This window comes from Strigops habroptila, chromosome 1 (genome assembly GCF_004027225.2).
Source record: "Strigops habroptila isolate Jane chromosome 1, bStrHab1.2.pri, whole genome shotgun sequence".
Taxonomy (NCBI): domain Eukaryota; kingdom Metazoa; phylum Chordata; class Aves; order Psittaciformes; family Psittacidae; genus Strigops; species Strigops habroptila.
Genome location: NC_044277.2, coordinates 61,274,334 through 61,290,413, shown reverse-complemented (window position 1 = coordinate 61,290,413; position 16,080 = coordinate 61,274,334). Strand labels below are relative to the sequence as shown.

Here is a 16,080-nt window from a genome sequence, read left to right as displayed (position 1 = left end):
ACCACCTGAACTTCACTTCTCAACCTTAGAAACTTATCTCAAAGAGAAAGTTCTTTTTAAATAAGGTCAAAACTAGTGAGGGATTGTACAGAATTTCTGAAACTGAAAAGCTCAAAATAAAAAATAAAAAAATATTAAAAAAAAAGAAGAGAAAAATAAAGGCTGGGGGAAAAAAAATTAATCCATGCACCTTGGAGCCTACTGAATCCAATATCCGAGGTCTCCTTCAGGCTTCCCCGATAGAAAGTATTATAAATTCAAAAATAGCCTCCCAAGTTAAAACCAATACAGTACTGTCTTCTTAAGTTAAAGGAAAACTGGCTAAGATAGACAGCTTTGCAGACAAATGGAAAAGTGAAGCTGAGTTTTTTCAGGCCAAGAGGGTTACTGTGAATGGGAAATAAGAATTCCAATTCTAAGACATTGCATATACTTTTTTAAGGAATACTAAGGAGCTGCCATGGGACAACATTCATGGTGACATGTTACTTTCTGGAGAATAGAGAGTTACTGCAATACAGTCTTGTCTAGGATTCACATGAGGTATTAGACATACTGGGAAATGTTTTCAGCATTTGTTTCAAGATTGTCTTTAAAAAGTCTGTTAAAAACCTTCCAAATTCTTTTCATAATCTCAGAGTTCATTTTTTTCTGACAAGAGTTTTGTGGATAAACTTTGCCAAGCTGGCAATTTATTCTTTACAAAGACAGAAGCGTAGCTAGAGTGTTCTCTGACTCGATAATCTCAAGCACTTGCTAAAATCATTCAGATCACATGAAGAAAAGCACTGGATGAATGAACATACCAAAACTGCATGACTTTCTGTCAAATTCACGAACATGTAGTGCCAAGAGTACATGTAAGGTTAGTCAAGATTTTTAATCAACTGCTTGTCACCAAAAATGGAGTTAACAGCGGTAAAAAAACAACCCCAGAGTTTAATAGTCTTTTTAATGAAAATCATGATTGAACAGATTCAGTTTATAGTTTACTATTTACTTAAGCATAACAAGAGCTACAGACACTCATTAAAAAAAAACAAACACCCAAACCCCCTTCTCCCCAACCATACTCTCCCAGGTCGGCCCTTAAAGCTTAAGAGAACACAGACCTGCACTTCACAGAGCAGTAATTGAAAGGATAAAAGAGCACGGCTCTTATCTGTTATCCACTAATGTCCTTCATAAACCTTAATTCATCTTTTCCAGGTCATCAACATCGGCAAAAAAGCTTCGATAATGTCAGTGCATTTTTTTCTATTTTTAACACTCATGTTCTACCCAGGAGACCCTGGGTTTATGCAGCCTGACTGAGAGGTGGTGGCATCTATTATTTGTAAAACAGCAATGCAAAAAAATGTGAAAGCTTCTGACTTGTGTTTCAGTACTGTTATTGCTTTTAAAATATACATTTCAATTACAATATCAAGTCAGACATTTGCAAGTTACAAAACAAAGAAATCTTTACTCGGAACAATCCGCTTAACAGCCACTGTCACAACACATGGTTTCATCAAATAATTGCATGCAAAACATTTCGAAAATTCCCTATGCATTTTTGCTTCAGACATCTTTTTGAAGCATATATGAAACATATCATTTATGCCAAGTCTAAATTCAATCTTTCTTGAACAATACAGGTTCAAGCCCAAAGCTTAAAGACGTGAGTAAGAGTTTATCAAAGTGCTGAAGGGGACACAGAACACAGCCCACAGTTCAGCAACCCAGGACTGCAAAAAAGCACCTGTGCCACTAGGAATACATATGTAAATCATTTACAGAATCAATTACTTTATTATCTGGTAACAAGAGGTATTATTACGTTGGAAGCCTGAAACTTCTAGATCAGAATAAAGAAGCATACTTATAGAACATACCTTTAGGTGACAAGGAGGTTTTAGATAAATTTAAATGTTTCAGTCCCTTTGGAAGTTTGGCGAACTGGATGCTCAAAGATGACACACCTGTTGAGGGAGCAAGGAGAAAATGGACATTTTTAGGTTAACTGTGTGATCTCAGGTTTTCACAGTAATCACATCAGGGGCAAACGGCACTGCTGAAACTACAGAACTGCACTCCTTGGGGGTGGGGGAGAGCACAATGACCCTATCTTTTATGACCATAAATCTTTGAAATGATTGATACAGGCAAGATACGTTCTTTGCTAACCACTGAACAGATGTGTAATTTTGCTGTTAAAGATCAGTGAGTTGCCTTAATTAATTTAAATACTACATAATACACACATACTTTGGAAAAGGAGTCAAAGGGCAGATACTACATATGTCAAGCAGCCAGCACATAGGAAATCTGGAAGCTTTTTATGGTTTAGGCAAAAAAAACCCAACATAAAAAACCCAACAACAAAATAAAACCCAACAACAGTACTTCGTGTGAAACTTCAAACTATTTTTATCATCTTTTAAAAGGAAGGGCTGTCGAGGAAGGAGAGACACCCACATTAGCCAACACTGCCCTCTTTTTCTAAGGTAAACCCTAAGAACCTGAAATGTCTACTGAACCATAATAGCCACCTAATTCCCCTACAATAGCCTGCAGGTTACTGGCCAGGACACAGGCTTGAAAATGCATGTGATCCCAAACAGTAAAAACCCATTAAGATGCTGACACAGACTGGACTACCTCAGCACAAATCCAACAAAAGAAAAAAACCCCACAACCCAACACTTTCCATCAAAGCCATTTCTCATAGTATCCAAGTTCCACACTCCATAAATTTAATTCTTCCACTTAAGCAAAAGATTGAAATTTGATTAAGAGGGCACATCCTAAATAACAATGGAACCAATCTTGAAATATTTATTAGAGGAATAAATCAACACAGAAACTCCAGGCTTAGCCTGAGGTGTGAAATATAGTTCTCTACAGCAACTTGGAGAGAAAAGAGCAGCAAGAAAGAGGGTAAAGATGCAAAACACAGTAAATGCAAAAGCTGATACTCTTTTCCACATATGCAGACATGAAACAGTCCACTAGTATGTCACACACACGTTTACTCTGCTTTTATCATGTTTTAACTACCACTGATAATGAAAGAGCAGCTACCTTGCAGATATTGTTGGGGGAAAATGGTGGTGTTTAACCCTCTCTGTAAAAACATGCTGTGTGTGCTGGTGATAGGTACAACATCCATGCAGCTCAAGACAACACACTGTATTTTATTTATGTTGCCAAAATATGAGACCCATGATGCGTTGGCATCATTTATTGAAAAGCACAATGGTAACCAGATGTCTTCACCAACTTTCAGCAAGAACGAACCAAGTCATATTAACAGATTTTCTTTCATAGCTCTACTATTAAAAGAAAATATCCTTTTAGTTCCTCAGAAATAGGAGGCTCAATCTATGTTAAACTGGCCTCAGAGTTTATAATCTGTTGCGGACTGTCCACATTTCTTAAGATGGGTTAGTCACAGTATATGCTTTCAAAAATCAAGATAGAGTTATGTTGGCAGAAGAGGAGAAAAAGGAGTACAATCAGAATCATTAAGGATATTTTTTGTTGTGAAGGATTCTGAGTAAGACATGCAGCAAACAATTATATCTCTCCATTTTACTATTCTTGTTTAAGAATACTAAGATTGTTGTTTAGCTAACAATCTGCATGTCACTTACCACTCTAGCCAAACAGAACATTTTTAACATCTTACCAGCACTGGGGGTTAAGGATCCACCCAGTTCTAAGACACAGGAACTGGGTACATAAAGGAAAAAGTGCTTCTGGTCACTCAAGCCCTTAAACGCTCTGTAAGCCACTCATTTTTGCTAACCTCATAACAGAGATGAGACTTCTAATGCCCGAAGTAGAGTTAACTGCATCCAGGCACACAGAGTTCTGAATTTGAGTATTTCTAGGCTTCAGCATGTTTGTTTTGCAGTATTTTTAACAAAATACAAGATTAAATCCTGATCCTAGTAGAGCCCAAAGCAAAACGCCTATTGCTTTAGCATGGCCAGATTTTAAAGCCAAGACTGATAATAAACTTTCCAGGTGTTAGTCTCACAAATATTGACAGTACCATACAGGGAAGCCAAACACATTGAGTGACTGGTCTCAGTCACTTCATATAAACACTGCTTTGTATCTGAACTGAAGCCAGATCTTATGCCTTATGCATTTCCCATGTTATTGTAATACTGACAGTTGCATTAATGTAATAATACAAAATCTTTACTTATTTGCGCTCAATAACATACAATAGCTTAGGGTGGTTTTTTGTTCAAACAAGGCACAATGATATATTCTTCTCCATAATTCACACAACTGTGTTATTTCCCTTAGAACTGCAAAATAATACATTAGAACTTCCAGTTCCTGCAGGTGATTTTTCAAGAGAGATTTTCCAAAATACCAATGCCTACTTGAATCTCCATTATGCCAACTTTCACTTGTGAAATGCTTGCTCCCCTTCAAATCTAATAAAGTCAAACCTACCTTGCACTCAGTGAATATCAGATCACAGGACATGTAAATCTTTCTTAAACTGAAAAGCTGAAATATTTGCACATTGCAATTATAGTTAATTTCTTTTTAAGTACTCACATAATTTACCTAATTCCCTAAAGAAAAGGTCAAATATTAATTGCGTATGTGATGAGAGACTGAGATAATGAAAAAAAACCCCTACTAATTTCTCCAAGTTGTAGTTGCTGCATTTCATTTGTGTTTTGAATGTGGATGCTACAGAACAGTTTGAATCTATTGAATATAAGTTTGTTGCAAAGTAAGTACCCACACTGATATGTTAAAAAAAAAAAAAAAATCCTCTGCACTATACGGGGTCTGTCAAATGTCTGGCGATTTGTTTTGCTTTCAAGATAAAGATGAGTTCCTTTTAAAAGAACCTTTCATACAACACAATCTAAATTCTGCTTTTGAAGAAGCGTACCAACAACGTAACAGTCTTTTTCCAGCTTACAACAGAAATTGTTGTACAATGCATTTAGGCCTACAGCACACTGTAATAATAATGTTCTTTAGCAAACCATTTGCTTTCATGGGATACGGATTCTTAAGGAGGACAAGCGGTAATCAGCAGACAAGTGGTGATCAGAAGAGTTAAAGCAAATCATGTGAACAATTTTAAATAAAAACCTACTCTGAATAGGTAAAAAATAAAAAAAAAAAAAAAATTCATACTTGTTTCTAGTCAAAAAAAAAAAAGAGATACAAAATAGGAAAGGAAAAAAAAAAAATCCCTTTCCATCTTTTCTTGCTGGTTCAGTGAGGGAAAAAAGGAGAGACACATACACAACCCTGTGTTAACAACATTCTGAGTCACTCAGGTTGTAATCAAAACGAGCAGTTTTTCTATTCTGCATCATGACAGCAAAAAGACTGGAAAATTTCCCCAAACCAAACCAAATAAATGAAGAAAAGGTTCACTGTATAAAATTTTTGTTTGTCTTCTGGCCCAACAGGAGCACAAGAAAGTCTGATCCCAGAACACTGTGTCCCTGGAATGCATTAAGGGAAGCAAATGGGAATCTCACATGGGCAGCACTGAAGCGTCAACTCCAGACTGAAAGAATGTAACCTTATGCCTCTTGGGTGAAAAGAGAGTAGGGAAGGGAGGGGAATGACTTGATTTCAGTACGTATCATGCCTAGTGGTGCCTTGTCTGAGAAGAACTGTGCTGTTCAGCTTGATTTTACATCTTGTGGAGTCAACAGAGCTTTGCTTCATGAGCACACCAGTTACACTAGTATTACTGAACATTGCAAAGTACTGGCAACATACTGTGCAACCAGCACAAAGCTGAAAAAAGGAATAGTTTCAACACTGAAAATAAATATGGAATTATGGCTGAAATAAAAACATGAAACCATCAGGAAAATGCTTCATCTTTCAGCTGATCACACTGCCTTTTAAAATGCACACCACTTTATTTACTCTCTAGTCCTAAACAGTCACTGTGTTTTATGTTCCTTTAAAAGAAACCTCTCTAAAAATGTAATGAAATCTAATGAAATCCATGGTTGGCTTAAGACATTTAAATATTTCTCAACAAGCTAATGGATATGTATAAAACAAAGAAGAATAGCGATTCTCAGTCATACGTGAACAACAGATATTTACAATAGCATTACACACAGAACAATGACCTATTATCCAAGCAAAGCTGAATGGAGCAGCAGTAATCCTCCTATTACATTTGTAGAAAGAGAAAAAAAGAAAGGTTACAGTTACAGTACCTCTATCTTCAAGTGGATTGCTAGCAAGGTTGATCGTATGGAGTCCTGAGTTGGGATTATGGGCTAGAGCACTGGCTAGTTTCTGTGCAAAATCTCTGCAAGAAAAGAAAATAGAGGGAGAAAGAATCTTGTTATCCCCTCTATCAACAGCACATTCAGAGGCTTAAAAGTATCAAGCGATTACTAGCCAGAAGTGCCCTATCCTACTGTAGAGCAGTAACTGATTCTTCACAGTTCTAAACAATGCTTATCTGGCTAATTTGCTATCTCTCAAAGTGGGTTGTTGTATTATTTATTTATTCAGTGACCTAAGAGACTGAAGGCACTCAATCAAAGCTCAATCTGCTTTTGATAGAGATCTGAAGATACAAAATAGGAATTACACAGCAAAACTGAAAACTTGAGCACATCTTCCATCTCCTTCATGGGGTGACTAACGCATGAGTGAGATACATACATCAACTTGCATACCACTACCTTCTTCACTTACAAGCCAAGCCCCTCACTTGCAGCAGCTCTCTACCAGGTCACTCAGACAGACAGGCTTTGCAGCATATCCAGAAGGTCAACAAACCAGGAGTATTTATGACCTTGTAAAACAGCAGGAATAGCTCTCTCAATACACAGATGAACTGGTATTTGCTTGCTTCTTTTTACAGTGAGAAGCATCCAAGTATGTAACTGGCCAGCCACAGCTCTAGCAATGAGTCCCAGGAGTCTATGATATGTCAGTTCTATATGCTCAGAACAGCCAGGCCAGGCAGCACAAATAGCTCTGAATTAATTTTAACCAACAATGGTAGGTAGCGGCAGCAGCATGACCTGTATGTGTTCCAAATCCACTTGCAAGGCAAGGGAACACTGCCCTGCCTGAGAGTGTTTTGCTGCAGCTGCACTACCCCTACCCACAGCGCTAAGTTCAAAGCTAGTCTGTGTTTTCTTACATGACTCTGGTGGAGACATGTTCCTTGCATTTAGTCAGAAGGCTGTTGGCTGTTATCAGCTCCAAGACAAATCCTCAAACCTGTCCTTGTACCTACTGAGAAAGTTTCATGTATTAAGGGACAAGCTTTACTGTGTTTTTTCGTTAAAATGAGACTATAGTTTCAATGTTCTTGCTTCACCTAGGTTAGACATGGCAGTAGAAATCAAAAGTATGCCTTGAACTTCCTTCTCTCTCTGCCTTGAAGTGCATTATCTTACCTCCTGTAGCCTAGTAGTGGAGAACTACCAGCTATGTTGCTAGGAGAGTAATAATTCAACACCACTCTCTTTCCTCAGGACAGATCCTGCCTACCATAAAATTAGTGGATTAGTCTGTGTGCTGAGAACTGCAGTGGAGGTAGCATTCTCTTCCAGTATCTGGAAAAGAGTGGAGACTGGACAGCAACAGCCTCAACTTTTGGTTATCTGCTGTTGCAAGATGTACCTGCGTACAGAGATGTTCCAGGCAAGTTTAGTTTCCCTTTGAAACCCCATGTCCTTAAACAGATCCCTGGGGCTAGAACAGGTTCCAGCGCTGCAAATGCATGATGGGCTGCCTTTAGGAAAAGCGTATTCTTTTCCTAAAAATACAAGCAGCATGTGAATACAAACATTCGACAAAAAGAAATTCTGGGCTTGAATCTCTGCCACCTGAGAGGCCCCAGGGTATCCTGCTTTGCTACCAGCTGCTGCAGCAGAAGACTGCCTATCTCCTGTAGGTCCTCGGTTACATGTGCCAACACTCTATGGATACCCTCCAGCATTTCAAATGGCACTGGATGCCTGTGCTTAGGCAACTGAACTAAGCTCCATATGTCCAGCCAAGAAAAATGAGGTTTTGAGTTAAAGAGAAAAAAAAAAAAACAAACAACAAAAGCCTTTTCTTCATGAGGAGTTTCCACCTCTTCCTTTATCCCTAACAGATTCTTGTCATTACAGTATCCTGCCTACACCTCCAGACCTGTTTACAAACTCTCTTCCAGCTTTTGCCACCAATATAGGCAGGATGACCAGAACCTTTTGGACAGATGAGGTCTGTGTGAACTACTTAACAGAGCTACTGCCACCAGAAGGCACTGGATTACGTACACATGGTGCATGTCTCTAAGGCTCATTTTGGAAACACTAATACAACCTCCCAACTCCCTGTGCAGCCTCTACCACAAATGGAGGTACTCAGGCCCTGCTCACTGGGCAACTTCCTTCCCCTCTTGTATCCAACTCTTTGTTTCAGGACCTAAAATTTATTACTTTTTTTGGCTGCACACTCTATGAACAGAGCATGCAGTGTAAGCCTGACACTTTCTATAAAGCATCGAATTCACTCTGTATGCATTGCACAGCCACGCTTGCCTAGACTAAGGACATTCAGGCTTGGAGGTGAAGTTCAAAAAAGACTCAACTAAACTACACCTATGACAGGTAAGGATATTTCACCAGGCATAAGAACACCACAGACCTGTAAATCTCAGAAAAATAAAAGGAGTTCTCAAAATCTGTCTAGACAACATCCCTGTAACACAAGAAAAGAGGACATGTGTGGACGGAACTAACACTGTTAGGTCTAAGGACATTCAGAGCCCATCCAGCAGGGGAAGATGAGATGCAATGACACTGTCAAAGACTCTCTGGGTACCAGCACCAGGCACCTCTGTTATTCCTTCTCTGCTGTAGCTGGCCATCCCCTTTAGAACAGGTCTGCAGAGGACAGCATGGAAGGCGGTAGGGACATTCTGCCTGCCAGTTTTCAGAGACCATGTTAGCACAGCAAACTGATCATTTTCACCACCTTCTGTAAACAGGCCTTTGCAGACTGAATAGTCTGTCTTGCAGTTTCATGGAAATGAATACTGGTTATCACATATTGCCCCATTCCTCTAAAACACCTCAGGGATGTAACTCTCTTTTCAAGCTCATCTGTTCAGGTCATTCTGAATGATTTTCCTTTCCCTGAAATATGGATATCACCTACCTCAGTTAACATACTTACCAAAACATTAGCATTCACTACATGCGTTAAAGCCATCCAACATAATCTAGACTGCACCCTTTACATCTGATAAAGAAATAGCAATGGAGGCAGAATTTTCAAGAGCATCTAAACTGGCACAAATCTTATCAGACAGGGAGGTTCACTTGAAACCATTTTCCCCTACAGCAAGTCCACACTTCCCTAGTCCTGGGTCCTTACAACTGCTACCGCATGATAGTTTTCTGTCTCATCAGCTGGGAGGATGACAAGTGTTTATGGGGCCATGGCCCAAACCAAATCACAGAAAAGAGAGGCTGGAGGTAGGAGAGAATGGAATCATCTGAAACTGACTCTACTGCAGGAAGAAATATGCTCTTGCATCTGCTCAGGTTATTTCTCAAAACATTACTCTGAGTAGTTCTTTCTTAACCCTGGTTTGGCATTCTGTCACAGCTCATTAAAAATGACTGGTGTGTAAACTATGCAAAGGAAGACACCCAGTAACAACAGTATTTTCTCTTAGCAAGCAGATATGATAAATGCCCAAAACTGACAAATGCGTCCTTGACAAAAACAGACAGACAATGCTGATCAGAACAGATACACACCAAGGCAAAACGCCAAACACTGTGCATGTAGACAGAGATACGAAAACCAAAGTCACAGGTTGATTATCTGTCAAGTCCTGTTAAAATTGGAACCAGTTAATCCAACTCTGACAAATTAAGGTAGGCAATGTGTAAAGGTAGTCAATGTATATTTTAATATTAATGATTATCACTCGATTTCATGGCACATACTGCAAGAAAAACAGGATTAAAATAATGTATGTTTGAATGACAGCTATTAAAGGCAGTGCTCTAGTAATCAGAAAGCTTGGGCGTAATTCCAAACTTGACCTCAAATTTCCTGTGTCATTTAGGCAATTTTCTTTTAAAGGTATTTTAATGCAAAACCTCATCTTAAAAAGGAAAAGAAGATCGAAACAGTAGAAGAGGAGACCAATGTAAAGCACACCAAATATTCTCCCTGTGCTTGTTTTCCTTTCTCACTTGTAATTCAGTATAGTGTTCTGCTTCACCCATCTTTCCTCTGCTTTCTTATTAACATAAAAAAATCAATTAGTGCTACAGTTTTTCTTGTGTACATGGTCTTGGAGGATACTCTTAACACTAAACCAGGCTACAAATACTTCCAATTGGGCTAGGCTGTAACTCGAAATTTGCTTCTATTTCATGTGAAGGGAAAATAAAGCAAACACCTAGTAACTACAACTTACTGTATTTAAAACACATGCAAGGTTTAAATTCTATGGCTTACTTTTATGTATCTTTCTTTTCAGGCTCTGGCAAGACATTAACACTTAATTACATACTTTCTTGTTTCTTTAAAAGAAGTTGCTCATGTAGAAGTCCTGTTACATTTGAGCAGACTGCAATCCAGGGTAAGATAAGAGCAACTCTCTCGGGAACGAAACAATAATTTGTTGCAAGATGGAATACTATGCTTTTTCAACAAGACCTTACACACTGTTTTAAATGATAAAAAGGTGTTCCTACTTCTACTGGCAAGCATATTTGGAGAGGAACAGTGTGAGTTGATTGAGGGTTTATGCTCTTATCCAATCCATTTTGCTCCGCTTAACCCAACTCTCCAGGCAGAATCTTAAGAAACATCAGTTTAAAGGGATTTCTTAGACATAGGAACCTCTGGAAAACCTGATAAAAAGCTTTGTAACTACAGGCTTCTCAGAACAAGGTAGACATCAAGCACAAGCTTTTTTAATGCTTATTCTGGCTAACACGCACCACACATGCCTTTTACTGGGAGTAAGCAGTAACTAATGCAAGATTTCAAAGGAATTACTTACGTTCTAAGCCCGGCATTCTCTAATACCAGTTCTTCCAATCGATTGGACCTACTCACCACTCGCAGTATCTGCTCACAGACATCAGTGGACTGCCACAGAAAAGACAGAACAGTGTTAAAGAGCACAAACATGGAACAGGCGGTTACTGAGTTATAAGCTCTACATCATAGTGGGATCCAGGACACGGCCATCATCTTACACTACATAAATAGCAAGCAAAAATACCAGAAACATCCAAGAGAGAGTCAGGTAGCAACAGAGGACTTCTGCAAAAGACTCAGAGAAGCAAGAGGCAGACTTAAAGCAAGTCATTGATGAATCAGGCCATTTAAACATAGGGGGGCAAGATTTTTTTAACGATAGTAAAAAATCCAAGCCCTGTGATTCAGAAAAAAATGCTCACTTATTTTTTAAAGAAATCTTGTTCATATACATGATAATCCTTCAGAAAAAGAAGTGGCAACTAGTGCAAAGAAGAATAAAGCCTAACCAGGAATGATAACTAAACACAAACACACCCCCCCAAAATCTCAAAAGCAAAAGCAGTCTAGCTGTGGGTCCTCCAAAGACTGCTAGGAACTAATGCTAAAGGGCCAGTGTATTTCAGTTTGAATTCTCTCAGCCTACACAGAAGTAAACTGCATCTCATGATCCCACTGTTGTTGGATTCTAGAATTTGCATGGACATTTGCAAATATCATGAACAAAACACAGTAATAAGAGAGTTTGTTTGCTGTGCTCATTCAAATAGATAAAACTTTAATGATCCAAAAGCTATACAGTGAACTCTACAGCTCATCACCTTTTATTATAATGTTTTATTTCACTTCTGGATTTGACTTCTTTTTCCCCACAGCACACATTAACCAACATTTATGTGATGTCCAAAGCTGAATTTCAGTCATGACCATGAAATGCTGAAACTATTCTGTTATCTGCCTTTAAAAACAATGTGACATTCATAGCTGGGACATCTATGTCTCTAATGAGTCAAATTTTCTAGTTTGGTTGGTTTTTGTTTGTTTGGGGTTTTCTATACTTTTAAACTAATTGTATCTTCCAAAAAGAAAAAATGCTCTACCACACATATAAAATCTTATTTATCCTTTACACAGTAAAGGTGACATTTTTTTCCTGAAGACTGCCAACTTCCTACTCATCTTCCCAATTCTATCTTTGACTTCCATAGTTTAATAATTCAGAATATTATCACAATGCTTCTAGAGCAGTGTGGTTGCTAGTGGAAAGTTTCATGCATGTACTATAAAAACACTATGGGCACCATCTATCAACCACAATGTCAGAGCAGGACTCATGAAGCACAATGCATTCAATGGCCTCCAGATACGTCTGACCTCATACTGACCCTCAGCACTGTTCCTATAGCACAGATTTACTGTCCAATAATTCATGTTTTCCTGGTGTTTTTGACTGAAAATGGAATGTGTGGAAGATTTTTTTTTTAAAGGAAATGATGCATTTTCAAGATTGACAAAGTTTATTTGTTTTCCACAGAAAAGTTGCTAAGAATGCAAAAAGACTTTCACACAAAAATACCTCAGACAGATAATGTGGCCAATTCTTGTTCTAAGAAGACTACACCGGCCACTGCCACTCTTCTAACTAAGCACTCTGTCTCATTTCATTGAGGCAGAAACTGATTAATTGCATCGTACTTTTAACAATGCTGATTTTAACAGTGAGCTGCAACTGGATTAAAAATAACCCCAGAGTAAGATGTCCTACCAAGAAAGGTTTATTGCCTTCTTCTGCCAAGAATCACATAAGCTAGTTTTTACTGAATTTTCATGGAAAATGACAGTTTAGGAATGCAATGAGAGCATTTTCAGATCAATAAAACTGCATCAGTTTAAACAAAATGAGACTCAACCTCCATTATTGAGAAAAGCTTCTGAATGCAAGTGTGAAAGCAACTTCTCAAGCCAACTAAGTCTATCTGACACTATAAACTTTTAAGTTTAGAAGAAACAGTATATTATGAAATATTTGAAATGTCACCTAATTACTGATTTTCTTTGCCCTTTCTTCAGTTGTCCAACTTGCATAGATTTGCCCCCTTTTTGCTTTTCAGAAAGAAAACTGATATGGGAGAATATCAGAGTCACACATCACTACATACTTATTACTACACAGTGTTAGCCTCAGACAATGGGGAGGAAAAAAATCATCAGGTTGCAGTGAAAATTATGAGAAAAAACCTGCTTTATATGCACAGAAAAAAACCCTCCACAAACCAGAATCCTGATAGTTTACTTCCACCTTCAAAAACTGAGATGTTCTGTTGCTTTAAAGTCAGTTTCCTATTTAGTCACCCAATATTGTTTGGGGGAGCTAGCAATGCCTAATGAAGTAGTTTTATGGGCTACTGTTATTGCCCAGGAAAGTTTTCAAACTTTATTCACTTGATATTTTGTAAAGACCTGTCTCTCAGCAGTGTTTCTATGCTATGAATTAACTATCCAACCATTTATGTTTTCCTGATATGATTAAGGGAAAAAAACCCCAAACAATAGATTACCCAGTTTACTTGCCTAAAAAAGTTCACTTTGAAAAACGTAACAGCATCCTCTAAAACACAGCACAGCCTGGCAGGAACAAGTATACTGTTTCAATTTGTTACTTACTAATTTCAGATCCTTGGAGGACAGCTTTGTAAACCACTGATTATACTCCAGAGCAGCAACTATAGGTATTAAGTCTCTAGAAAAAGAAAAACACTTTTACACACATTTCATATAACTGTCTTTGGTCATTTGAAACAATCTCTTAAGTGTTCTTCCATATCTAATGTCCCATGCTTTTGCAATACAAAACACTGTCCCCATTACAGAAAGCTCAGCAATCTGCAAAAACAAGCATCACCAGCAGCTGTGTGTCTTTCTGGTATTTTAATACAAATTTTTGACTGTCCAACTGACATCCATTCTAGCATGAATTTTTAAATCAGGAATTTGTCTGGGCTGCCATTCCTACTCTTAGCATTACTTTTTCTTCAGCCTGTGACATATTTAAGCTTCTTAATCACCTCTAATTATAATGTAGCATGACGCTAAAAAGCTTTTTGGCAGTCTGATTATTTAATATAATTCCATGACTGAATGCTTCTAGAGAACACCTCCTTGTCTCATCTCTATAGTTAAATTCCCCCAGGAAGCGGGAGACCTGCGAAAGGATAATGCGGCTTTCAGCCCTCCTTAATCGTAAAAGGGATTTCACAAATGAAATACTAAATTATTCCCGTTTTCTTCATTCCAAGCCTCTTAATGCGATCTGCTCTCCCTCTGTTAAGTTTCTGCAATAACAGACGTTGACAAATGTCATGTCTGTACACTACCCCCCAGCAGAATCATTCATCAGGCACTAGCACACCATTTAGCAGCACAGCACTTGGATCATTTTGACGCAATGCATTAAATACATATATACACCTACACTGGGACTTAACAGTTACTTAGAAAGCCATTGTCTTTATAATGAAACAAAGAGCTGTAATATACATGAACTTGTCAGACCAGCAAAATAGTGTCAATCCAAGCCTCATTTTTTGCAGGTAGAAATTTAAAAGTATTGGCTTTTATACATCAGTCCCACCCCCCCCGCTTCTCATTCAGGACATAGGCAGGTAGGCACAGATCTGCACTAAACATACAGCATCCTTCTCCCATCTTCTTTTCCTTCTTCCTCTCCTTCAGTTTTTCTCTACAAACACTCAAGACACTTCAGGGTGGCTGTTAAACATGTAGGAAAGCCAGGAGACAAGGCAACATCATATGGACAAGCCTTCAGCAGGCTATATTGGGAACTGCAGTTGCTAGATTTGGAAGTGCAAGCCCATCACTAAGGTAACGGTACGAAGGTGCAGCATTTTGCAGCAAGACTATAGCCCACCGACTGCGAAGCTCATGCAAATAGACTGTTTTCACACTTCTGCAGAGGAACTAGTGTGTGGTGCCCTTCAAGGATTAAGACTGTTTCCCATCTTGTTCACAGCACACACCAAGTGTCATGGTGAATTCATTTCCACTGGCACAGTAGAGTCTTAGCAGCTTCATGAAGTGTATAGATTTATTTCTGTCCACCATGTTGGTTTTGTTCCTACACATACACTTCATTTCCATGTAAAGCGGTAACTGCCTAGTGAAATGTCACGAGGGAAAAATAACAACCACAGAAGCATATTCCCAGCATTTTCCCTGGGCAGAGAGGAACCTTGCTATGGAGTACAGAATGTCCATGCAGAGAGGTTTGTCTTCCTCTGCTGTCCCCTGGCACGATCAGTAAGATAATGAATTAGCACCTTTAATGTCCCTCTTGCCAGTGCCTTTGGCTTGGAAGTGGAAGGAACATAAGGCGCAAAGTTTTCAGGCGTAATTTTGGTTTATCCACACAGTGGTAACCAGCCAGCCACAGCTGGTGGTGAATGCTGCAGGGCAAACATTGAACAAGCTGATGGCACCACCATCACACTGGTGGAGCACAGCTGTTAATGCTGTGGACCACCAACCCCAAAAGAGGCAGAAGGCATCACCAGCTGTATTTCAGCCATCAGCAGCAGCCTACTTCTTCCACAGGAACAGAAGGACATGGATCGGGGATCACTGGCTCCAAGTGTTTACACTATCAGGGAGCTGATAAGCCAGGGAGGAGGGCTGCCAAGAGCTCAGTAACTTCTGGGCAGCAGAGCGGCTGCAGGCAGAACTTGCCTGAGGTGACACATTCACTCTCTTCTCCCCAGGCCTGGGAGGGAAATGCTGAAGGACAGGGCGCGCTCAGGCTTAGTGGGAAAACCATCACACTTTCAAGAAGTTAAAGAAACATCACTGCTGCAGGACAGGAATATTTTAAAACAAACCAATGAGCTGATTGATTTGCAAATTCTCATCTTTAAATAGTTCAGTTTTCTGCAGTATTCAAGGCCTGTCTGTTCAAACCCTAGACAAGCACAGACACTGGCACCCTTCAGTAACACCAACTGCTAGCTTCCCCCCCATCTCCTCCCTCCCCACATGCCTGAA

At 39.0% G+C, this 16,080-nt stretch overlaps 1 protein-coding gene across 7 annotated transcripts in view; it reads right to left on the bottom strand.

Annotated features, from left to right (window-relative positions):
* Positions 1 to 16,080, bottom strand: part of CARMIL1 (capping protein regulator and myosin 1 linker 1) — a 189,241-nt gene that overhangs the window by 83,285 nt on the left and 89,876 nt on the right. For all 7 annotated transcript variants that reach the window (XM_030506021.1, XM_030506053.1, XM_030506038.1 and 4 more), the window contains exons 9-12: positions 13,690 to 13,765; positions 11,045 to 11,133; positions 6,219 to 6,313; positions 1,878 to 1,964 (exon numbers count right to left, since the gene is read on the bottom strand). In XM_030506021.1, coding sequence (XP_030361881.1) covers positions 1,878 to 1,964; positions 6,219 to 6,313; positions 11,045 to 11,133; positions 13,690 to 13,765 — 347 coding nt within the window. The remainder of the gene's footprint in view (positions 1 to 1,877; positions 1,965 to 6,218; positions 6,314 to 11,044; positions 11,134 to 13,689; positions 13,766 to 16,080) is intronic.